At 47.1% G+C, this 17,566-nt stretch overlaps 1 protein-coding gene across 1 annotated transcript; it reads right to left on the bottom strand.

The window, feature by feature from the left end:
- Positions 1-15,596: 15,596 nt before the first annotated feature.
- On the bottom strand, positions 15,597-16,556 carry LOC132583248 (olfactory receptor 11G2-like). The gene has a single exon (XM_060254917.1). It carries the CDS (start codon positions 16,554-16,556, stop codon positions 15,597-15,599), a length of 960 nt encoding a protein of 319 aa, XP_060110900.1.
- Between the last annotated feature and the right edge of the window lie 1,010 nt (positions 16,557-17,566).

Below are 17,566 nucleotides of genomic sequence, written 5' to 3'. Positions count from 1 at the left end.
TATTGAGCCAACAACACTAAAACCATCTCTATAACATATCTACAAATATAAATCATCATTACCTACAATTAGATCATATAGAGAAACAGTAGTGATTTTTGCATACGATTATTTTTATTGCACTTGCTGGAATGCATAAGAATTATACGGTTGTGAGTGCCTGACAAAATAATGGAGAATTCATTTTACTGTATTTATTACAGAATAAATGCTTCAAAAGCACCTACATAGTATTCTAGTGGAAATGTGTGTTGTCTTCCAGTGCACAAAGGGGTTGGAAACATTGAACAGGGAGCAGCAACTCTTTTTTCTTTTCATATCATATATATATTTATTGCTCACAGACTATATGGTCATAAAAATGGTAATGAAATAGAAAATTCATCAATAATATAGATTTTACAGATTTTACAAAATAAATGTTTAGAATCAGCAAAGTGCGCAACCTAAAACATCGTTTTCCATTTTCATAAAATCATCCTCTTGTCTCTTAAATCTAAACACTCTCAGAAGAAATTTTACAACTGAAACTGGGATGCTTAGATCAAAGCCACCAAACAAAAGTTGGAGCTTATTTGCCACAGCCAGATCTATATCGAAAATCAGTGAGTCGATAAACTGTTTTCTTAAGTAGTTATACCTTTGGCAAGCAAAAAACCACGTGTTTTACAGTTGCAGCAGAGCTGAATCCACAACCACATAATCTCTCAGAATAGGGCTTTCTCATGTAGCGCCCACTAAGAACAGCAGTAGGGAGCACATTGAACCTGGCTTAAAAGAAGGCTCTTCTGTATGCTGCGATGGTCAGAAAATCTATATAGGGGCAATAGGATTTGGATTATGTAAAACCAAAGAAGGCAGGAGAGCACACGCGACTGAGGTCGGATAATAGTGCCATTTAAGTCCCTCTGTTGTCCAGCATTGTACAGTTCAGCTTTTCCTCATACACTAATCTTGAATGTTTTGTTATATTTTTCCTGACCCTTTCCTCTTTTTTACACTGTCAATTTTACTTTTCAAAAAGACCGCCTTTCTCCTCCATAATTGGAACAGTGCCTCTTTCACCTGATCATTCCTCAGACAGTAAATCATGGGGTTGAGAAAGGGTGTTAAGGCAGCATAGAGGAGTGTTACAGTCTTAGTGATATTTGAATCAGTTTTTCCCTCTGGCTGTACATACATCCCTGCTAATGGGCCATAGAAAAGTGTGAACACCAACAAGTGGAATTGGTGGAGAAGGACTTTGCCCAATTGCCTTTGCTAGAGTTTTTAATCAAGGTGGCAATCACAGAACCGTAGGACAGCACAGAAAACAAAATGTTGCCTAAGATCACCCCAATATCCATGACAATCTGACTAATGAGGGGAGCCTTTGGAAGTGGGGGCAAGCCAAAGCCAGAATTGGGCCAGGATCACACAAAAAATGATCAATTATTATTTATTATTACTTATTTATTACTTTAAATTTCTATCCCGCCCTCTTTGCAAGCGGACTCAGAGCAGCTAACATCCATTTTTACAATTGAACCAATAAAAAGCTACAATTTAAAATTATTTAAAACATTTAAATATTTAAAATCATTCCATTTCATTTCATGGTGCTGTATCACTATAATATAACGTAGTGTAATGTAAATGTAAATGTAAATGGTACTCTATAATGATGTAGAGTGGCAGCTCTCTCCTGGTTAGATCTCAAAGGCCTGTCGAAACAGTTCGGTCTTACAGGCCCTGCAGAAAGTAGAAAGGTCCCGCAGGGCGCTTATGGCCTCTGGGAGAGCATTCCACAATTCTGGCGCTGCCACCGAGAAGGCCCTAGCTCGCGTTTGCTGCAACCTAGCCTCCTTTGGTCCAGGGATGGACAACAGATGTTAGGACCACAGTAAGACATCTGGGAGATCAGTGTGACTTGGACAATGTATGCCTACTTCCTATTCTCAGACAAGAAGTAGCCATGCAAAATCAGTGAGCAACTTCTCCTTGGATGAATCTATTTGTTTATTGATTTAGAACATGTCTGCACCACTTGTGCAGAGAACCTGTGCAAGCAGGTTTACAACCTAAAACATAATAAAGCAACAAAGAGCATAGAATCATTAAAAGTTCTGAACAGAACACCCTAAAAATCCAGTAGTCTAACACAACCTAAGACATATGCAGGGCCTTTTTTCTGGAAAAAGAGATAGCACGGTGAATGACGGATATAATGTACTGAGTGATGAGACGGGTTGAAGGCAACATGCTTTATTTGATGGTACATTACAAAAGAGAGAACACGCGGGCCGGGTCCCGCTTATATACATTCCCCGGAACTGCCCCCCAGTCTGACCAGTCCAATCCTGGCCAGTCAAACTTCCTGCCACAGATCTTGATGGGCGGAGCGTCTAGCGAGCTACATCCGGGGAGCAGTGGGTTTCCCTTGGTCACCTCTGTAGCGATCGCCATGCGGTACATTAGCTTACGTTTCAAGACATAACACTCCTCCCCCCCTAGTTCAGGACACATAGTCTTGCAAGTATGTTGGGGCCTTGTGTTCCCTGGTTGACCTCCTTGGAGTTACTTGTGGAGTAGGAGCGGCCACCGGGGCTGACAGGGCCGCAGCTGCTGAAGTGGTGGTTTCCCCGCATGGGGGTAATGCCAGCATAGGGCTGTCCACCACCTGTTGTCTTTCTGGTGCCCCTACTCCTGGGGGGTTGCCCCAGCCATGGTGCTGCACTTCCGCCCATGCGGTTGGAGCGCTCGGCATGGGCGGGGTATCTCTCGGTGTGGTTGCGGCTGTTGGTTCATCCCCGTTCCTTACTACAGCTGGCTCTTCCAGCAAGGTGCGGTGGCGTATCTGATCTATATGCCTCCGCAGGATGTGGCCCCCCTCCGTTGAGATGTCATAGTAGCGGGACCCGGTCACTCATAGCACCTGGCCCGCTACCCACTCGGGGCTGCTTGCGTAGTTCCTTGCATACACTGGATCCTCAGGGAAGAACCCCCTAGCCACCTCCCTGATCTCGGGGGAACTACGGAGGTTGGTGGCCCGGTCGGGGTGCAACCGGTCTAACCTTGTGATCAGCTTCCTCCCCATTAACAACTCTGCTGGGCTCACCCCAAGCCAAAGGTGACTGGGTTAGGGGTGATTCTATTATTAAATAAGAAGGCAGCCAGGCGGTGGTCCCAGACCCCCTGCACTATATGTCCCAGGGCCTCTTTTGTGGTGCGCACCATCTGCTCCACTTGGCCGTTGGTGGCCGGATGGAAGGGGGCGGACCGTATGTGTTGTATTAGATATCTCTGCAAGAACTCTCGGAATTCCTGGGAGGTGAACGTGGTCCCATTATCTGAGACGATGGTGTCGGGAATCCCGTGCGTGCAAAGGACCCTGCGCAACGCCCGGACCGCCGCCACCGTTGAGGTTTAAGCTACAGGAATAATTTCCAACCACTTGGTCCACCAGAATGAAGAATGTTTGGCCCTGAAATGGCCCCGCAAAGTCAATGTGTATGCTAGACCACGGCCTCTTATGGGCTTCCCAGCGGTGGACAGAGGCACTGGGCGGTTTGGGCTGGGATTCCTGGCAGGCCTGGCATCTTCGAACCCACCCCTCGATCTCTTCATCCATCCCCGGCCACCATACATAACTGCGTGCTAGGGCCTTCATCCGTACAATCCCTGGATGAGTTTTGTGTAGGGCCTCCAGCACTTGTTTCTGCAATGGGGGGGGGGGACCACCACCCTGCTTCCCCAGAGAAGACACCCCTTGTGAGTGGACAGTTCTTTCCTGCATGTTGTGAATGCCCTGAATTCTTCGGCCTGTTTTCTCTCGGGCCATCCCCACCCAGTCGAGAACCCGCGTGAGTATTTTGTCCCGCCCCGTGGCCTTTGCTACCTCGGTGGCGTGGAGGGGTCTCTCCGGTAGCTTTTCAATGAGCATCACATGGTGGGCTGGGGCTGGGTCCGGGTCCAGGTCCATGGAGGGCACCGGCAGGCGACTGAGGGCATCCGCGTGTCCCATCGCCTTGCCCGGGTGGTGGACCAGGGCATACGAAAGTTTAGGAACTGATTCCACCGCAGCATGTGCTGCGACAAAATCTGTGGCGTCTGTGTCACGAGCTGGGGCCGGGTCAGGCAAAGTCCAGGGGCAGTCCCAGGCCTGTAGCGGGTGAGCAACGAGGGTCCGATGCGCCAAAGCTGAATCACAGTCCTGGTATCGTAGATCAGGGGTTCAGGGGCCGAAGTCAGGGGGTCCAGAAGTCCAAGCCAAAGTCAGGGAGTCCAGAAGTCCAAGCCAAGGTCAGGGGGTCCAGAAGTCCAAGCCAATGTCAGGGGGTCCAGAAGTCAAAGTCAGAAACCGAAGTGGATGCTGGAACGTCAAGAAAGTGACTAGTTGCTTCCACAAAGCCTCCTCCCAAAGCCCACAGCTATATAGCCCTCTGCTGCCTGTTGCCGATTTGGGCTAAGTGCTGACTCAGAGGGTGCCAGGATCCTGCTGAGACTCAAGCATCCTCACTCCCAGAAGGGCCAGGATCCTTTTAAAACTCAGGGCTCAGGGAGCGTCTTGCTTGTGAGAGTGCCGCTCTCCTCCGATCCCTGAGGTCCTGACGAAGGCGGTCACGCACCCGAGCCACCCGAGAGGGCGAGGCAGGGGGGCTTGGATCCTCTCCCACAGGAGGCAGGTGCACTGGTGCAGGTGGCAGGGACACAGTTTCTTCTGCAGGCTCGGCTTCTTCTGCAGGGTCCCCAGCACCCATGACACTATCCCTCCCAGGCCCCCCCCCCCCCGTCGAAGGGCCGAGGAGGTCGGGGTGGTCGGTGTGGAACTGCTGTACCAGGTCCGGGGCATGAAGGCAGTCCACAGCTTCCAGGACTGGTCTTCTGGGCCGTATCCCTCCCAGTCTACCAGGTACTGGAGACCCCCACGATGGTACCGGGAGTCCAGAATCTGGTGCACCTCATATTCTTCTTCATCATCCACCAGCACCGGTGGTGGTGGCAGTGGAGAAGGGGACCGGGCTGGGTCAGGGGGTGCAGCTGGAACCAGGAGGGAGTGATGGAACACAGGGTGAATGCGGAGGTCGGGTGGCAACTGGAGCCTGAAGGCAACAGGGTTTACTTGTTCCATGACGGGGTAGGGTCCAATGAACCGGGCCTCTAGCTTGTGAGACTGACCCGGCCACGCAGGTAGTGAGTGGAGAGCCATACCCGATCCACCGGCTGTATGGGAGGGTCTTCTTGGCTCTTCCGATCCGCGGCCAGTTTATATGCTTCCTTGGTCCGTTGTAGCTGTTCGCGGAGCAAGTCTTGGCTGGCGTGGAGTTCTTGCAGGTAGGCTTCGACGGCAGGGACCGTCGTGGGTGGCAGGATGGTCGGAAAAAACTGAGGATGGTACCCGTAGGTTGCAGCAAATGGTGTCATTTGGGTGGATGAATGGACCGCGTTGTTGTATGCAAACTCCGCTGGGGCAGCAGAGTGGTCCAGTTGTCCTGCTGGTAACAGGTGTAACAGTGGAGATATTGCTCTAGCATGGCATTGGTGTGCTCCGTCTGACCATCCGTCTGTGGGTGGTAGGCTGAAGACAGGTGCACTTGAGTACCCAGACTGGAATGGAGGGCTTGCCAGAATCGAGAGGAGAACTGGGTGCCCCGGTCTGAGACCAGGTGGGTTGGGAGTCCATGCAGTCGAAAGATGTGTTGTAGGTAGAGTTGAGCCGTCTCCGGAGCTGTGGGAAGCTTTGGACACGGAATGAAGTGAGCCATCTTTGTAAATAGGTCGACAACCACCAAGATACAAGTCTGACCCTTGGATCGCGGAAGTTCTGTGATGAAGTCCATCGAGATGGTGTCCCAGGGTCCAGAGGGTGTGGGTAAGGGCTGTAACAATCCCGAGGGTTTGGCTGGGATGTTTTTGGCCCGTCGACAGATGTCACTGGAGCTGACATATCGGGCAACATCGGAGCGAACTCGTGGCCACCAGAATTCCCGTGTCAGCAAGTGGGTGGTCTTATGTTGTCCAAAGTGCCCGGCAGGTAACGAGTCGTGGGTCAGGTGTAGCACTTCTGCCTGCAAGGGCCCGGGCGGTACATACAAGCGTTCGCTGTGTAGCAAGAGGCCGCCTCGAGTTGTGAACTCGCCTGTTGAGCCATCTTGGAGTGCCTGGAGGTGTCGCTGGACCCAGGGATCGTTGGCTTGGCTAGCATGAATGTCCTCCACGAGCGCTGGTGAAGTGGAGGTGGCTGCGAACACAAAGGGCGGCAGGATGGGCGTAGCAGGCGCGGTCTCAGTCAAAGCAGGTGCGTATTCCGGTTTTCGCGAGAGCGCATCCGCTTTCCGGTTCTGGGTATGGGGGATGTATGTGACCCGGAAGTCAAAGCGGGAGAAGAATAGGGACCACTGGATCTGGCGCTGGTTGAGACGGCGGGTGGTCTGGAGGTGCTCCAAGTTCCGGTGGTCATTGAGTACTTAAACAGGGTGGTGAGCCCCTTCGAGGTAATGTCGCCAAACCTCAAAAGCCGCCTTGATCGCGAGTAACTCCCTCTCCCAGATGGTATAGTTCCTCTCTGCAGTAGTGAGCTGGCGCGAGTAATAGGCACAGGGCTGGAGTGGCTGGGATGGCTCCCCGTGCTGGGATAGGACTGCTCTCAGAGCCACGTTGGAGGCATCAGCTTCCACCGTAAAGGGGAGCTGGGCGTCAGGGTACCTCAGGAGTGGCCTGGTGGCAAAGCGGGTCTTCAGGGTGGAGAAGGCGTCCTCGGCCTCTGGGGACCAGCGGAAGGGTTCTTTGGGGCGGAATAGCTGAGTCAGGGGTGTGGTCAGGGATGCATAGGCTGGGATGAATTGCCGATAGCACTTAGCGAAACCAAGGAACTGCTGCAGGTCTTTGCGATTCTGAGTGGCCTGCCAGTGTAGGACCGCTTCTACTTTTTTCGGGTCCATGAGGATCCCCCATGGTGACACAATATGACCGAGGAACTCGACAGACCGCAGGTCAAATTCGCACTTCTCCAGTTTGGTGTAGAGGCCATGGGCTCGTAGGCGCTGCAGGACCTGGCGGACGTTTTCGGTGTGTTGGGCCGGACTGTGGGAGTAAATCAGGGTGTCATCCAGGTATATGATCGCGAAGCGGTTGAGCAGGTCCCGGAACACGTCATTCATGAACCTCTGGAAGACCGCGGGAGCGTTGGTCAACCTGAAAGGCATCACCAGGTGCTCGTACTGCCCGTAGCGGGTCCCAAAGGTGGTCTTCCACTCGTCTCCGGGCCGTATGCGCACCAAATTGTATGCTCCACGGAGGTCCAGCTTGGTGTAGATTTAGACCCCCTTAGGCGATCCAAGAGTTTAGGGATCAGGGATAGAGGGCACCGGTCTCGGATGGTGATCTTGTTCAGGGCCCGGTAGTCGTTGCACAGCCGAAGCTCCCCACTTTTCTTCTTCACGAAGAGGACTGGGGCAGACAGGGGAGAGATTGAGGGTCGGATGAATCCGCGTTTCAGGTTCTTGTCCAGAAAGTCTCGCAGAGCTGCCAACTCAGGCTCCGACATTGGGTACAAGTGCCCCGCCGGGAGTGGTGTCCCTGGTACTAGATCAATGGCACAGTCATAGGGCCGGTGCGGGGGAAGCTGATCGGCTTCTGTCTCTTCAAAGACATCGGTGAAATCCGCATACTTCTTATTTTTTTTTAATATAATATTTTATTACTTCAATTAAATTTTCCAGCTTTTTACATCATTAAAGCAAAAGAAAACAGACAAAAATATTACCACAATAGTCATCTTACTGTTTATCCTAAAAGAGGTTGGTTGTGAAACAAACTATAATTTTTTAAATACTTTTTAAATAATCATCCTAATTAAAATCATAAAAAATTATAACATTACTTTTCATCACTAATATAACATAATTTTCTAAACTCGCCAATTTACTTTTTTTTTAACCAACTATAAAATTTTTCCCATTTTTTTTCAGCATCCATTTTCGACATCCCTTTCATTAGATTGGATAAAATATCCATTTCTGCGGCTTGCAGGATCTTTCCCACCACCTCATCCTGCTCCGGACATCTCATTTGTCTCCAATATTTGGCAAATACAATTCTTGCTGCTGTGAGAATATACACCGTTAAATATTCATCTTCCTGTGGAATTTCATTTTTGACTAGTGATAACAACATTGTCTCGGGTTTAAGTTGTAAGTCTATATTTAAAATCTCCTTTAGCATTCCATGTATTTTTATCCAAAATCTTTTTGATATTTTAGATGTCCACCAAAGGTGGAAGAAGGAGCCTAACACTGTTCCACATTTCCAACATTGGGTGATATTGCTGTATTAATTTTATTCAGTTGCACTGGATTGATATACCATCTATGGAAAAGTTTTAAAAAATTTTCTCTAAAATTAACAGGTTTGATAATCTTATAATTAATTTTCCGGAAGAGGGACCATTGTTCTAAATTAATATTCTTCTCCAGATTTTTTGACCATTTAATCATCACTTCTTTCACTGTTTCGTCTTCTAATTTTATTTGGGTAAGATAGTTATAAACCTTTTTAATTACTTTATCTTCATTTGTAGATATTATTTTATCAAAATCAAAATTATGTTTTGTAAAACCTAATGCTTTATCCTTATTATATTTTGTAACAATCTGTGTCATTACCCACCAATCTAATTTTATCCCTAAAGATTCCAAGTCCTCCTTCTTCTTTAATTTATCTTTCTCATCTAACAGCTCTTGGTATCTTATCACCTTTTTATAATTCCATGACTGTTTGACGCTTCTTCTGGAGATATCCACCTTGGTGTTTTATTATATATTTGTCTTTTAATTTTTATCCACACATCATAGAGTGCTTTTCGAATGAGGTGGTTTCTAAAATATTTTTGGGCTTTCTCTATGTACCACAAATTTGCATGCCATACAGCCTGTAAATCCCTAATCCCTAATACAGCCTGTAAATTCCTAATCTCATCAGACTCTTCTTCTGTTTTTGGGATAAGAGCAACGTTCGCTTGTTTCCGTGAATCTGACATCTTAGCTAATAGCCACACCTCATCAATTAAGCTTTTAAACTGATTTATAATATTATCCTTAAAAACAATATAGTACTCTGCTGGGATACTGTCTGGGCCAGCCGCTTTATTCTTCTTTAATTTGCTCCATGCTTCTTCTAATTCAAACATCGTAAAAGGGCTATTCATTAATATTTTCTGTTCTTCTGTTAATTTTTGAGATAGTTTATTGATTAAATATTCTTTTTTTATCCTATTTACATCCGTTGCACTATATAGTTTCGTATAAAAATCTTGTACTATAGTTTCATTTCCTCTAAAAGCGATCTGCGCCTCCCCTCTTTATCTTTCAACAGCTTTATAATTTTTCTTTCTCGTTCTTTCCTAATCTTATATGCTAACCATTTTCCTGGTTTATTCGCACTCTCAAAAAATTGTTGTTTGGCATAACGTATTTTTTTCTCCATTTCCTCCAAAAATATTAAATGAATCTTATGTTGTTGGGTTTCCTTTTAATTGCCTTTCTTTATGCCTTATTGAATTTGTCAATTCTGCTAAGACTCTATTTTTTCACGTCTCTTATGGGTATTAAAGTTTATGACTAAACCTCTGAAGAACGCCTTACTTGTATCCCAAACAGTATTATAAGATATCTCCTCCTGTACATTAGATTGAAAAAAATATTTCATCTCCTCTGCTGCATACTCTATAAATTTTTTGTTTTCCATTAGTTTAGGATTCATTCTCCATCCCATTTTTTTCCTTCCACAGCTCATATGTAACATAATAGATTGTGATCCGCTGTTGTACGTGGAAGAATTTCTATATCTTCAACTGATTTCATAAATCCCAAAGATGCCCAAACCATATCAATATGCGACCATGAATTATGTCTGTTCGAAAAAAACGTAAAATCCTTTTTGTTTGGATTCATGGTGCACCACACATCCACTAAAACAAATTCATCCGCCATTCTATAAAAGACCTCTAGGAGGATGTTACTTCCCGCCGCCTTATTTTTTTAATTATTTCTAGGGCTTCTATCTAATTTCGGGCAATTTACGGCGTTAAAATCTCCTATTACGCATATATTTTCATGTAATGTACTGAGTGACGAGACAGGTTGAAGGCAACATGCTTTATTTGGTGGTACATTACAAGAGAGAGAACACACGGGCCGGGTCCCACTTATATACATTTCCCGGAACTATCCCCCAGTCTGACCAGTCCAATCCTGGCCAGTCAAACTTCCCGCCACAGATCTTGATGGGCGGAGCGTCTAGCGAGCTACATCCGGGGACCAGTGGATTTTCCCTGGTCGCCTCTGTAGCGATCGCCAAACGGTACATTAGCTTACATTTCAAGACATAACAACGGAGAAACACACGGGTGCCCCTCCTGAACCTTTAAACATTTTTTGACTCCTGAAAGCTTATGACGCAAGAATTGTTGTAGCTACTGGACTCCAATCAAGCTTTGTATAATGATTCTTAATAAGACCTCCTTGGACACTGGATCTCTCACAAGAGTTTAAAAGATGCCCATTCACTATAACCATGATGAGGGAGGGGCTGTGGTTCAATGGTACTACCTGGCATTACATTTTATGCATGCATGGCCTGGCCTGACAAGTTCTAATTTATGTTGATCGTTGGGGCTCTCCCAGCCCCAACGATCGAGGGCTTGGAATGTGCCGGTCTGGCATGGGGAGTGGGGTAGGGGTTGGCGATCTGGCTGGTGTACCGTCCGCCTAACGCACCAGCCAGCACCTTACCAGCCCTGATGGAGGCGGTGGCGGGCTGGGCGTTGGAGTTCCCAAGACTTATGGTCTTGGGTGACTTCAACGTCCATGTGGACGACATGGCCTCCAATCAGGCGCTGGATCTAGTGTCTTCCATGGCGACACTGGGACTCTCCCAATTTGTCACCACCCCCACGCATCAGGCCGGGCACATGTTAGACTTGATCTTTGCGTCCGGGATTCTGGTGGACGGTATCGCAGCAGAATCGGTGCCATGGTCAGACCACCTAGCCCTCAAGGCTCGTGTGGGTGTGCCACCCCAACCCTGTACGGGCAGCGAGCCTATTTTGGCTCGCCCGCGGAGTCTGATGGACCCAGAGCTGTTCCAAAGGGCTCTGCGGGATCCCTGGCCCCCTAGCAATTCCCTTGATGGCCTGGTAGAGACCTGGCATGACAGGCTATCTAGAGCCATCAACGAGATTGCACCCCAGCGTCCTCTGCACCTTCGAAGTAGGCTGGCTCCTTGGTACACCTTGGAGCTACGCCAGCTGAAACAGGGACTCAAACGACTAGAGAGGCGGTGGCGGCATACTCGTGACGAAGCGACAAGAACATCCTATAGAATGTTTATGAAGTCTTATGAGATGGCAGTCAAAGCCGCAAAGAAGGATTACTTTGTGACTAGGATTGCATCTGCAAATTCGCGCCCGGCACAATTATTTAAGATAATTGAGAATTTGACCACTCTGCCTCAAGGCAGACCAAATATGAGAGAATTGGAAATAGGCTGTGAGGCTTTTGCAAAATTTTTTGCAGATAAAATCTTGTTGCTCCGCCAGGACCTTCCTGCCACATTGGATGCAGTACAAGAACCCGGGGCTCCGTGCCTGTCTTCTGATGTTATCTTGGATCACTTCGACGCGCTCAGTCTTGGGGAAGTCGACGAAATTCTCTCAACTGTACGCCCTACAACTTGCGATCTTGACCCATGCCCCTCCTGGCTAATTAAATCTTGCCAGAGGGAGCTTAGATATCCTGTACGGGATATCATAAATAGATCCCTCTTGGAAGGGCAATTTCCAACATCTCTGAAAGAGGCTATGGTCCGCCCTCTCCTAAAAAAGAGTACAGCAGATCCGGCCGAATTGGCGAATTACCGACCGGTCTCGAACCTACCATTTTTAGGTAAGGTCATAGAGAGGGCAGTGGCGTTACAGCTGCAGAATTTTTTGGATGACACTTCCGCCTTAGACCCTTACCAGTCTGGCTTTCGTCCGGGTCATGGGACGGAGACAGTGCTGGTCGCCTTAGTGGATGACCTCCAGCGGCATCTGGATCGAGGCGGTGTGGAGGTGCTGATGTTGTTGGACCTGTCGGCCGCGTTCGACACGGTCGATCATCGGCTACTGGCCCGCCGGCTCGCCGACGCAGGGATAAGGGGGTTGGCCTTACAGTGGCTCTCCTCCTTCCTTGATGGACGGGGACAAAGGGTGGCAATTGGAGGGGAGCTGTCCCGGAGGCACCCACTAGTATGCGGAGTGCCACAAGGGGCAGTTCTCTCCCCGATGTTGTTTAACATCTACATGCGCCCCCTTGCCCAGATTGCCCGGAGGTTTGGGCTTGGGTGCCATCAATACGCAGATGACACCCAGCTCTATCTACTAATGGACGGCCGACCTGACTCCGTTCCAGAAAGCCTGGACCTACCATTGCAAGCCGTGGCAGGTTGGCTCAGACTGAACAGGCTGAAGTTGAATCCAACGAAGACAGAGGTCCTTTGCTTGGGTCGTGGTGCCCTGGGAAGGGAAATCCCCTTGCCGACTTTTGATGGTGTGCTGCTGAAAGCAGCCCATAAGGTCAAGAGCTTGGGGGTTCTTCTGGAGCCTTCACTATCAATGGAGGCACAGATAGCAGCCGCTGCCAACTCCGCGTTCTTTCATCTTCGATGGGCGAAGCAGTTGGCCCCCTTCCTGGATCGCCGTGACCTAGCAACGGTGATCCATGCTACGGTCACCTCGAGATTAGATTACTGCAACGCCCTCTACATGGGGCTGCCCTTGTGCCGAACTTGGCGGCTGCAGCAGGTGCAGAACGCGGCGGCTAGGCTACTGTTGGGGCTCCCAAGGTGGGAGCACATACAGCCGGGGCTACGCGGACTGCACTGGCTGCCAGTGGTATACCGAGTTCGTTACAAGGTGCTGGTTATCACCTTTAAAGCCTTATATGGCCGAAGACCTGCCTACCTGAGGGACCGTCTCTCCCCATATGAGCCCCAGAGAGCGCTGAGGTCAGCTGGAAAAAACCAGCTGAATATCCCTGGGCCAAGGGAGGCCAGATTGAAGGCCACCCGAGACCGGGCCTTCTCTATTGCTGCTCCACTGCTGTGGAATCAACTCCCGGAGGAGGTGCGGGCCCTACGATGCTTAGATCAATTCCGTAGGGCCTGTAAGACCCACCTCTTCAAAATAGCCTTCAACCACTGATAAACCGGGAAGTGCCATTGAAAATGTTTTTAATTACTGGATTCTGCTGAAGATCTAACGCTTAGCACCATGTTGATATTGTTATTGTTAATTTTAATAATTTGTAAATTGTTTTAACTGTGATTTTATAAGTAAACTGAAGTATAATGTATTTTATGTTGTGAGCCGCCCTGAGCCTGCCCCGGCGGGGAGGGCGGGATAGAAATAAAAAGTTATTATTATTATATGTCAGATCTGGCCCTCATAACAAATGAGTTTGATGTCCCTGCTTTATATCTTTTGATCTTTTTAGTGGTTCTCTGTGCTACACAGACCTCCACCATCTTGGACATCCTATTTTAGAAGGAGTACCAGGAGGAAGGAGAGGACAGTCAGTTGGCAAGTGGCTGTTCCCCCAGTGGTGCTCAAGGCAGTAAGCTGTTCCCATGGTAACCAGGTGCAGAGTAGATGCAAGGGCAAGGCCTCAGAACTTGGAAGGGAAGTTGGGAGTCCTGACCACCACAGGGGCAATTCCTACAAAGGGCAGGTGGTGATGGTGGTTAGGAAAGCCTTGGAGGGCAGAGTAGCACAGGGCCTAGGACAGAGCAGGACCATTCTGCTACAAAGGGCAAAGGTGAAAGTGGCCAGGACACCCTACCGGAAAGGGACCCAGCATACAATGCTCTGCTTGTGAAGGGTCAGGGATCCTTCAGGATTTCAAAATGCTCGGGGGAACTGTAGGATCCCAAATATTTGTTCTCTCGAGGTTGCAGTGGGAATGTGGACTGTAAACCTCCTTGAAGTTATTGAATTTTTACCTCTCATTGACCTCTTGTGGAAGTCACAGGGCTGGGTGACTGGAAGAGGTCCAGGAGACATCTAGAATGACCTTGGCAGAGATCTCACACTAAATCTGACAGATGGTGCTACAGTGCTCTTTAGAAGACCCAGGGCTTTTTTTGTGGCAGGAACTCCTTTGCATATTAGGCTACACCCCCTGATGTAGCCAATCCTTCAAGAGCTTGCAGGGCTCTTGGTACAGGGCCTGCTGTAAACTCTAGGAGGATTGGCTACATCAGAGGTATGTGGCCTAATATGCAAAGGAGTTCCTGCCACAAAAAAAAAGCCCTGGAAAGACCTATAAAGCAGCAGGGATTGCAGCAAAGAGATGTTATCGCAACTACTGCATCAGAAGTGGCTTATTATTGTCCGCCACTGCATAGTGACTCTGGACTTTCTTGTAGGTCTCGCATCCAAGTATCAACCAAGGTGTCCTCGTTTAGCTTTGGAGATCAGGCAAGATCAAGCCAGCTTGGGTCATCCAGGTCATAGTTACATTAATAAAATACATCTTGTTATATTACTCAGTGGCATTGTGAATTTGCATCAAGATGTCTTCTCAAAATTGGATGATAATTTCATCCGCTGCAGCTCCATCCTCACAGACAAGCATTGGAGGATACGATGCTCTGTGTTTCAGGGACTCTGGCAATGGGACTCGGGGAAGTAGTTTGGCCCAGGGCATGAAGTCCTTAGTATGGATGCAAGGAACCCTGGAAAATGCAAACCTTGAGACCTGTTATGTTAGGAAGGGAGGAAAGCCTTTCAGAAGTAAAACATCTCCACTGCCCATATCAGGTATTAGGAAAGGGACAATCAAACACCATCATGTTCTCCAGGGTTTTTTTTGACCAGGAACGCACAGGAACACAGTTCTGGTGGGCTTGGTTGCAGGGGGTGTGGCATAATATGCAAATGAGTTCCTCCTGGGCTTTTTCTACAAAAAAGCTTACGTGAAACAATTGTGATATCAGTGGGTGTGGTCTAATATGCAAATGAGTTCCTGCTATTTCACTATATGGAATAGTGCTGATTTTAGGGGTGTGGCCTAATATGCAAATGAGTTCCAACTGGGCTTTTTCTATTAAAAAAGCCCTGGTGTTCTCGATGGCATTTTGGGGAGAAAGGGATCATTCATGTTTCAAACTCAGAAAAGTATTTATCTAATTTTTAGGAAATAACCATTCTGTATTGAGTGAATAACAGTAAAACCATCCCTATGATGTGTCTACACATACAAATTAGCGTTACTTACAGTTAGATCATATAGAGAAACAAGAATGATTTCCACATACAGTTATATTTATCGAACTAGCTGGAATGCATAAGAATTGTACAGTTGTGAGTGCCTTATAAAATAATGGACAATTCATTTTATTGTATGTTACATTATATAAATTTGAAAAGTGCTTGCACAGTATTCTTGTGGAAATGTGTACTGTTGCCTTCCAGTGCACAAAAGGAGTCAGAAACACTGAATAGCGATCTGTGCCTTTGTTGTCTAGCACTGACTGCATCAGCTTTATCTTGGAGAGTACTGTGGCATGTTCCTCTTTTTTTACACGGTCACTTTTCTTTTCAAAAAGACCGTTTTTCTCCTCCATAATCGGAACAGCACCTCCTTTACCTGATCATTCCTCAGACAGTAAATCAGGGGGTTGAGAAAGGGTGTTAAGGCAGTATAGAAGAGTGTTACTGTCTTAATGACATTTGAATCCGTTTCTCTTCCTGGGTTTACATACAGCCCTGCTGGAGGGCCATATAAAAGCGTGACCACCAACAAGTGGAATGATATGGTGGAGAAAGACTTTAACCGATTGCCTTTGCTAGAGTTTTTCATCAAAGTGACAATCACAGAACTGTAGGAAAGCACAGCAAACACGATGTTGCCGAGGATCACCACAACATCCATGAAAATCAGACTAACGAGGGGAGCCTTTGGTAGTGGAGGACAAACCAAAGCCAGAATTGGCCCAGGGTCACACAAAAAATGGTCAATGATGTTAGGACCACAGAAAGACATCTTGGAGATCAGTGTGACTGGGACAATGTATGCCAGGAAGCCAAGGACCCAAGAAGCAGTTACTAGGATGTAGCAAAAATTTGGGGACATGATCTGTGGATATCGCAGTGGGTGGCAGATGGCCAAGTACCGATCCAAGGCCATAGAAGAGACGAAGAAGGCTTCAGTACTGCCAAGAGAGAAAAATACGTAGAACTGGAGGAAGCAGGAACTGAAGGAGATGAACTTGTTGGACAATGCCAGGTCTAAGAGCATGCGGGGCACCGTGGTGCTCACATAGCAGATCTCCAGCCATGAGAAGTTGCTCAGGAGGATGTACATGGGAAGCCGGGACAAGTGGGTGTCAAGATGCACCAACGTTATGATGGTGATGTTCTCTACTATGGCAAGCATGTAAAGAATAGTGAAAAAGGTGAGGAGCAGGAGTCGTTGCAGTTGCCCGACTTTAAAGCCCACCAAAATGAATTCCTGAACTGTCCCGTTGGTGAACTCCATCTGGAATTAGAGAACAGAGTCATCATTGCATACCATATACTGTTATCTTGCTATTTGTCTCCATAGAAAGAGAAATGCTAAAAAGACATGGCATCCAGTTACGGAGGAGAGGGGATGTCCACGTTTCAGATCACATCCATTTAGTCATAGAATCATAGAGCTAAAAGAGACCTCCAGGGCCAACCCCCTGCACAATGTAGAAAACACAAAAATACCTCTCCCTAAATTCACAGAATGTATTATTCCTCTAGGTTCTTATAAATAATGAATTATAAAAAGTAATAGCAAAACATGCGCTTTGAGTAATCTTCTGCATGAGGTAGGTAGGAATGAAATTTCTGCAAAAAGATGCTCACAAGTTCTAAGTGCCAGACCCCAGAAATCAAAATAAGTCAATGGTTATTTATTTTTTACTTTGGCTATTAAATCGCTGCCAAAAGTACTGTAAAATCAATCAATTAGAATTAAATTATGAGAAATCAAAAGTGTTAGTCTTCTCCAAATCTAGGAAGCAATATACTTGAAGGGTGGGTGACCATGAGCTCAAGCAAGTAATACACTTTAAATACTTACGGTAACATTTCCAGGCTACTACATCATGGACCCAACAATGCAGAGTAACAATTAATAATGCTAAAGCAAATGTTAACTAACTTCTGCACTACTGTTTCTCTGAAAAAGGGAATCAATATGTTCCAGCTGTGCTCAAAGTTTTTAATTTGAAAACTGACCCTCAATTACTCTATAAATAAAGCAGTTGAACAAGTACAATCAGGCTTTCTACAGAAGATTTTGGGTGTTTCGTCTTGCGTACCATATGCTGCCTTATGCCTGGAATGTGGCGAAATTTTATGACCACAAGTGCGAGGTCTATGATCTTTAAATTTTGGCTTCAATTGCACTATAGATCTGAGCCCTCTAGCTACTGTGGCCAATTCTTGACAGAATCTAATATTTCCCCATGGCTGGTGAATATCGAAAACAAACTAAGAACATTGAATATTTCCTTT

Source organism: Heteronotia binoei, chromosome 15 (assembly GCF_032191835.1).
Source record: "Heteronotia binoei isolate CCM8104 ecotype False Entrance Well chromosome 15, APGP_CSIRO_Hbin_v1, whole genome shotgun sequence".
In the NCBI taxonomy this organism is placed as follows: Eukaryota; Metazoa; Chordata; class Lepidosauria; order Squamata; family Gekkonidae; genus Heteronotia; species Heteronotia binoei.
The sequence above is the reverse complement of the archived record's forward strand: the minus strand, read 5'-3'. Positions and strand labels throughout refer to the sequence as shown.

What these genes read in the sequence shown, in the direction of transcription:
- LOC132583248 (XM_060254917.1), bottom strand. Translation starts at nt 16,556, where the DNA reads ATGGAGTTCACCAACGGGACAGTTCAGGAATTCATTTTGGTGGGCTTT.